The 6,718-nt window shown below is 36.4% G+C and overlaps 1 protein-coding gene across 1 annotated transcript in view; it reads left to right on the top strand.

Annotated features, from left to right (window-relative positions):
* Positions 1-2,204: 2,204 nt before the first annotated feature.
* The window catches only part of LOC104539250 (glutaminase kidney isoform, mitochondrial), a gene marked incomplete at its 3' end in the record, with an annotated part of 54,421 nt that continues 49,907 nt past the window's right edge, over positions 2,205-6,718 (top strand). Inside the window, exons 1-3 of the mRNA XM_010182726.1 lie at positions 2,205-2,278; positions 3,171-3,267; positions 3,761-3,882. Coding sequence (XP_010181028.1) covers positions 2,205-2,278; positions 3,171-3,267; positions 3,761-3,882 — 293 coding nt within the window. The remainder of the gene's footprint in view (positions 2,279-3,170; positions 3,268-3,760; positions 3,883-6,718) is intronic.

The raw sequence follows: 6,718 nt of genomic DNA on the forward strand, positions 1-6,718 counted from the left end.
TAATAATGAGCCTGATGCTGTTATTAGCAGTATCACATCTTTATATCGTTTGTTGTTCTGTAAATCCTGTCCTGCATTTTGCCAGTTACATCTTAAAGTACAAAGTAGGAATGTTTCACTGTATTTTAAATTTAATCTCTTGTATTGTAGAAATTATAATTCAGCTTTTGTTAAAGTGAAATCCTCCTTGGAATCTGGCGTAAGCATCGTACTGATACAGAAGGAAGAGCTGAAGGAAGGAATGATACGGACTGCAAAGTCCTTGTACTAGGAATTTCTGCATTCTGTTTTTCTTTAGATATAAAGAGCAGTGTGGAGCATCTGCCAGTATTCTAGTGCACAGGTTAGAGTGCCACTGGAGATGCCTACTCGTGTTATAGTCTGGTGCTTACTTACTTCCCCTCTTAAATACATTATCAAAAGTCATTATTCATGAAATGGAATAAACTGGAATTTCCACTTTAATTCAACTGTGGAAATTGCAAATTCCCTGACTTGAAAAACAGCTCTTTACAACATGTGTTGAACAGCACTGTCTTGCTAAGTGTGCTCACAGTGCCAAAAGATAGCTTTTAGGTTAAGCAAACACTAGTTACTGACTGACTGATAAACTGCAGAGCAAGCCTTTCCACCTCTATTTAGCTGATAAACTTTATCAAAAGATGGACTATTTGACAAAGAGCAATTTTCTGTAAATATATTGAGTGCTATCCTCTGCTTTTTAGCAGTGCAGATCCATTGGTAAATTAGGTTTTCTGACTCAATGTTGAACAGCAGCGGATGTGGAAGCAATGTCAAGAGAGAATTTATGCTGCGAAAGGTGTGCATCTCTTTAATAGATAAAAATCTTGGTCAAGTGTCTGAAGTTTTATCTGCACCCTTCCAGATAGGAATTCTACATTTGGAACAGCTGTAAAATTCTGAGTAATAGCTCAAAAACTTGTAATTAGATAGGCTATCAGTTAAAATTTCTCAGTATGTTTGCCAGCTTGTTTTGTCCAAGTGAAATATGGAAGTTTCCTCTGTCACAGCTTTGGCAATCCAGCGGCGAGTCTTCTAGCAGAGACATTCCTTAAAACATGAAATCTTGACACTTTGAAGAGCTTAGTAAATTGCTAAGGGGTGCAAACTGTGTAACTCAGCATAGCTTTGAAAACAGTACGTAGCTGCAGCGTTAGGATGCAGATATAGGACAGCTTTAGTTGGTTTGTTAGTAGTTTTGGTTCTTTTGGCTTGACTGGACGTACTGTTCTCAAAACGTTGAAAGCGCAATGGGCTGCATGGAAGGCTTGAATTTTCTTTAGGGAAAAGGGTGTTCAGTAATTTGCTTGAGGTAGTTGCAGTCGTTTGTCTTGGTTGAATTGCCAGCCTGTCTGTGCATTAGTCAGCCAGCAGCATTAAAAAATAATCCAGACTGGAAGACAAGGAATGTTCTGTTGGCTTACAAAACTGTCTTCTGTTCTTAGTACATCAGTACAGTGTTTTAAATAAATTGGAAAATGAAAGGTGAGATTTTTACTACTGATTTTCAGTGTGTGTTAGGAGGAAAGGAGGGAGGGGACCGCAGTCTAAAGGTTGTCTTAGATTTTAAAGGGTATTTGGGTATAATCAGATTTTTATTTAAAATAATCATAAATCTGACCTGTTGTTGAGCTAGAGTGAGCTAGTGTTGGGAGAGAAGGGAGGATTAACGTCAGTTTGTAAGACTGCATTGGCCTACCTAGGTGGTATTTTATTTCTGTAGTTACAACTCTAAGTCCTGCTATTCAAAGAATTACTAATCTTGTGAAAACTTTCATGACTAGAATTTAGACCTGCTTTTTGCATACACGCACATACATCTATAACAACAGATGAACTGCCACTGAGCATTCTTGTTTTGGGCAGTAACTTCTCTATAGTACAGTGTAGTAGCAAAGGATTACCAATATTACTAGATTGTAAGATTAAACTTTATAATTGGTGGCTAAAACAGTGTAAGACTGCATACTCTGCATTTTAGTTAGCGTATGTCTACATTTGTTAGAGAACTGGTTTGTTTTGGTTTTTTATTTTTGCTTATCGAACATCAGAACATTGGCTTTCTCTAAACTGACTTTGTTTAGAAGCAAACACTTAGGGGACTAAAAAAAAAAGCAGATCCAAAGCCCTTTGCCATCACTACCCCTAGCAGTTTGGAGAGTACATTCCAGCTGTGTGCTACAATGCCGTATTTACAGGGGAGCCGTAAAGACCCGAGTACAGACTTGCACTCCAGCAAGGAAGGCAAAACTCCAAGGTCAAACCTTTAGGAAAATTCCAAAGGCCTTGAGGGAAAGCTGTCAGTATTACAGCTTGCTTTCATTTAAAATTGCTTTCATTTCATTCACTTAAAATGGAGACGCAAGTTACAAAAAAATGCATGCGTACAGGAAATGTATCTCGGAGTAAAATAGTTAACACATTGAATACTTGGAGAGCCAATTTATTTGCTTTCTACACGGCATGTTAACTTTGCTAATTATGTACAATGAGAGTTACTGCTTCTGGTGCCTGAGCTGGTGGTTCAGGTAACTGTACTGTGCTACAGATGGCTTTGCTTGCTTTCACTGTAACTGATGGGGCTTACATAAGCTTCTAGAAGGACAAGGGCTTTAGGAGTCCTTCTGAGAGTTTCTAAAAACAGGACTGTATTGAAGGAAATAATAAACATTCATCATATCTTACTTTTTCTTGCCTGTGTAACCATTGGGTCAATCTGCTCTTACACCTTTATTATGAGACATGAAGGTCTTTGAGTCTGATAAATACTTCATCCTCTGTGCAAGTAACGTGTCTGTCCTCTGTGACATCAGGAAGAGGGAGACATGATGAATCTGCTCCAAAAACTTTCTTAATATCATCTTAGCAATAAATATACGTCAGTAAAAACATAGCAATGTTGCAGTTAAAAATCTTTGCTATTGTAAAGTGTGTGTATGCTACTTTTAAGTTCACTATTTTTTTTTCCTACTTAAAGCTGAATTAAGCTTTGTGTTCACTGATAAAAGCATTCTTTGGAATTAATGGTAGCAGTTATATTGGCAGTGAAAATGTGTTTCCTTGTGAATAATGCAAAAATCTGTATACATAAAAATATGCACTAAACTAATCTATGTATGTGTTTTCTTTTTGTTGTTTTTTTTTTTCAGTAAAGTGAAGCAAGGTCTTCTTCCTAGCTTAGAAGATCTACTTTTCTATACTATTGCAGAAGGACAAGAAAAAATACCAGTTCATAAATTCATAACTGTAAGTTTACTGTTCCAGAGTGCTGTATGAAAGCTAAATAGTACAAGAGATTTTTTTCTTAATATTCTAAAAGCAAGAATAGAAAACAAAGAATTTCTGTTTGTACATGGTTAGCTGCAGCAGGGAATGTAACTATTCCGCCCAACCCTGATGTTGTTTATTTAATTAGAATGAGTGTACTAGTATTGTTATTCACTTCTGGTGTGCAAAAGAGTATGCTTGAAAGCATCTGTGTCTGTGGCAGGGCTGGGTAGTATTTTTACTTGTCTGAAATGTAGTTAGATCACTCTGGCTTTCAAACGGCGTTAATCCTTTGACATCAGACTGAGCCAAAATGGCAAAAGGAAATGGCAAAAGGATCAATAAGGTGTTAAAATGTCCCTGCTAATACACAGTGGCAGATGTCTCTTATTTGGTAAATAACTGAGCAGTAGAGAACTTGATTGTAATAGCATATCTTTTCATGTTAGTAATTACTGTTTTATTGTAATAGGCGCTCAAATCTACAGGATTACGTACATCTGATCCCCGGTTGAAAGAGTGCATGGATATGTTAAGACTGACCCTTCAAACAACTTCAGATGGTGTTATGCTGGACAAAGACCTTTTTAAAAAGTAAACTTTCTGTCAATCATGTAACTGTATTATTCTGAATGAATGTTGTCTGTGTCTTTCTTACTGCTATCTTAGGAGAGGTGTAAGGTATATAAATAAATAATGTAATTAGAACAGGAGTCAAACACTCCTGCTGATGCTGTTTTCATACCAGTTTGTTCTCTGGTTTCACGCAGCAGACAGATTGTGTGATCTCCACAAGAGTTTAATGTATCGGTGTTGTTTGCATGTGTATCTGACCCCATACTGCAACTCTTGGTCAGATGCCAAATAAATTAATTGATGCAGCGTGGAGTATTTAGTTATGGGTACATAAACTGACGGTGCAGCAAGAGAGAAGTTTTTTCATGGGAAGTTTAGGGTGCTTCTGTGTACGGTGTGTTCAGAATATGTATGGAGTTCTAAAAGTGAATCTGAAAAAAGAGTGTTTAATTTCAGGATGTAGAAAGTAGTGCATTTAGTGCTATAGACAGTGTTTTGATCTGTTTTGGAAAAGACTTTTGTTCCATATTTTAGAGATGTTTTTTCTTTAAGCAAAGTCTGCTCAGTTTGCTGAACAACATAAGTACTGTTCAGGTTGTCTTCAGTTCATTCCCAGCACACACCTTTGCTCCTCTACTTCAAGTTTTTGTGTGCCAAATGATTGGAAGTTTAGAGGCTCTTACATGTTGAAATGAAATTTGTAGACTAATTTGAGTCTATACATTGTAATTGACGTATGCTTCTTTCGTGAAGAGTATACTTTTGTCAAAATTGGTATGCTTTTGTTGTTCCATAGCACTTTTTGAATTTGTGACCTAATGCTGTTTAGTGCTATTTCCTCTCAGTTAAAATATAAAATATATGTGTATAAAAGGTGCATTTATGTATGTAATTGCTTATATATTATGTAAGTATATTAAATATATAGTATACAGTATGTCCTTATAGTATATTGCATATTTACATAGTTTGTACAAATATAAACTTGAAGTATTATACATTTTAAAAAGATTATATATAAACTTTTTTGGGAGTACATTGAGAAAAAATGCATGTGTATGTGTGTGACAAAACAACAGGCCAGTCAACTCCTTAGTTAAATGTAGGGTATTTCTTAAAGGTACAACATGGACTAACTTTATTAATGTATTTAGTTCAAGACCAGCTCTTTACTCGTTATTTTTCAGCACAGTAAAAACTCTGAAATTGTTACAGAGTCAGAAACCTTCGTGGGTGTATGGTTGTATTGGAAAGGAAATGCTTTTGCTATTATGCATTACATTTATACTAGAAGGCTTGTTTCTAAGGGCTGAAGATTAGTGTGTGGTGTTCTATGTCGTATCTCTTGGATTTGGTCCTCTGTGTTAGGGGAGTGGTTGTTCCTATTGTCAACCAAGACAAGTGGAAATTACGTGTAAAATATTTTAGCTCACGCATCTATACTGTCTGTCTTTTTAATGGACGCTTTAATGACTTTTTAAGGGGTTCTAAACATTAGACTCCAATTTGACTAAAATTTCTTTATTTTGAAGATTTTTTGCTTTACAGTGCTTTCCACTTGAATAAAAACTTCCATGTTAAAGGCAGAACGACTTTGATTTTTAATCTTTTATCTCCAGAGCTTCTTGAATTGAAGGCTGCACATTTCAGAGAGAGTGCTTGACAAATGTCTTGAATTAGCTGTTCATGTTGCATCTGTATAACGTAACTCGTGGTCTTTGTAGCATGAATGATATCTTGCTGAGAGCAGCCTACTTACTGAAAGCACTGCAGCATGCTAGTTAGCTTGCTATGTGATTTATTTTTTTTTATTGTCTTATTTTTGGTATCCTAGCTATGGTACTACTTAATAAAGTAGTAGTAGTAGTACTGTCTAAATATTGTTAGATGAAGCTCGGGCAACTTAACAGATACGGAAGATTGTACACTCTAATCTTCCCCATGAAGTGTGCACATTCTGACATTTTTTTAGTTCTATTTTTATGGCAGTGTAGCTGATTTGTAGAAAAAGTTCTAATAATCTTTGTAAGAAACCCTGCTACCCCTCTTAGCTTTTCCATTCAGAGACACCTCGTTGCTAACTGTAAAATAGACTTGCAAAAAGTCCTATTTCTCATCTAGCAGTATTTTGGTCATTGGTGGAGGCAGGGAAGGAAAGGCATGAGGCAGTCAGAACTGAGTTATTTTGAAAATGATGTGAACTTGAATGAGATGATAGCTTCTGAGTAAGGTTTAAACTTGTTTCTGTTTCAGAATAACCTGGCTTTGTAGACTTAGCCCGTGTTACAGGGTGCTGCCTGTCCCGCTTTTGTTGACTTAAAAGTGTGTTCTTGGTAGCCAGATCTCTTCTGATCTGTGGGTAGGAAGCAGCAATCTGGGTATGTTAAGTTCTAAGCATAATCCTGACAATCTGTTGCTGGATCTCAAACAGGGTTATCTGTTTGCTGCTGAGCGGCTCTGCTGGTCTTTCAATCTAGATAGCAAATCCTGAGGAAAACTTTCATTTTAGATACGCTTAACCCAGGTATTAACAAATGTTTTAGTCCTATTTGAGCAATTAGAAAGCTTTTGACAGTAGACAAAGAGGACTTCTGCTATGTTACAGTATTAATACCTCATTTGTCAAAATAATGTCACTTTTTTCCCCCTAAAATGTCTAAATACGTTGAACGCTTCTACAGACCTAGTCTTGCTAGTTGGAAATGGAGTTTTACATTCCTTTCTGTAGTGCTTATGCTGTAGCTTTTTAAACAGGGAAAAAAGGTGTCCATTCAGCTGTATAGGAAGCCTAGCAGTTCTTTGGAATTGGTGGGAGTTCAAACTGTGTTTTTAGCACTTGCCTCTTTGTGTAGGG

Source organism: Mesitornis unicolor, unplaced genomic scaffold (genome assembly GCF_000695765.1).
Source record: "Mesitornis unicolor isolate BGI_N332 unplaced genomic scaffold, ASM69576v1 scaffold8114, whole genome shotgun sequence".
Lineage (NCBI taxonomy): Eukaryota > Metazoa > Chordata > Aves > Mesitornithiformes > Mesitornithidae > Mesitornis > Mesitornis unicolor.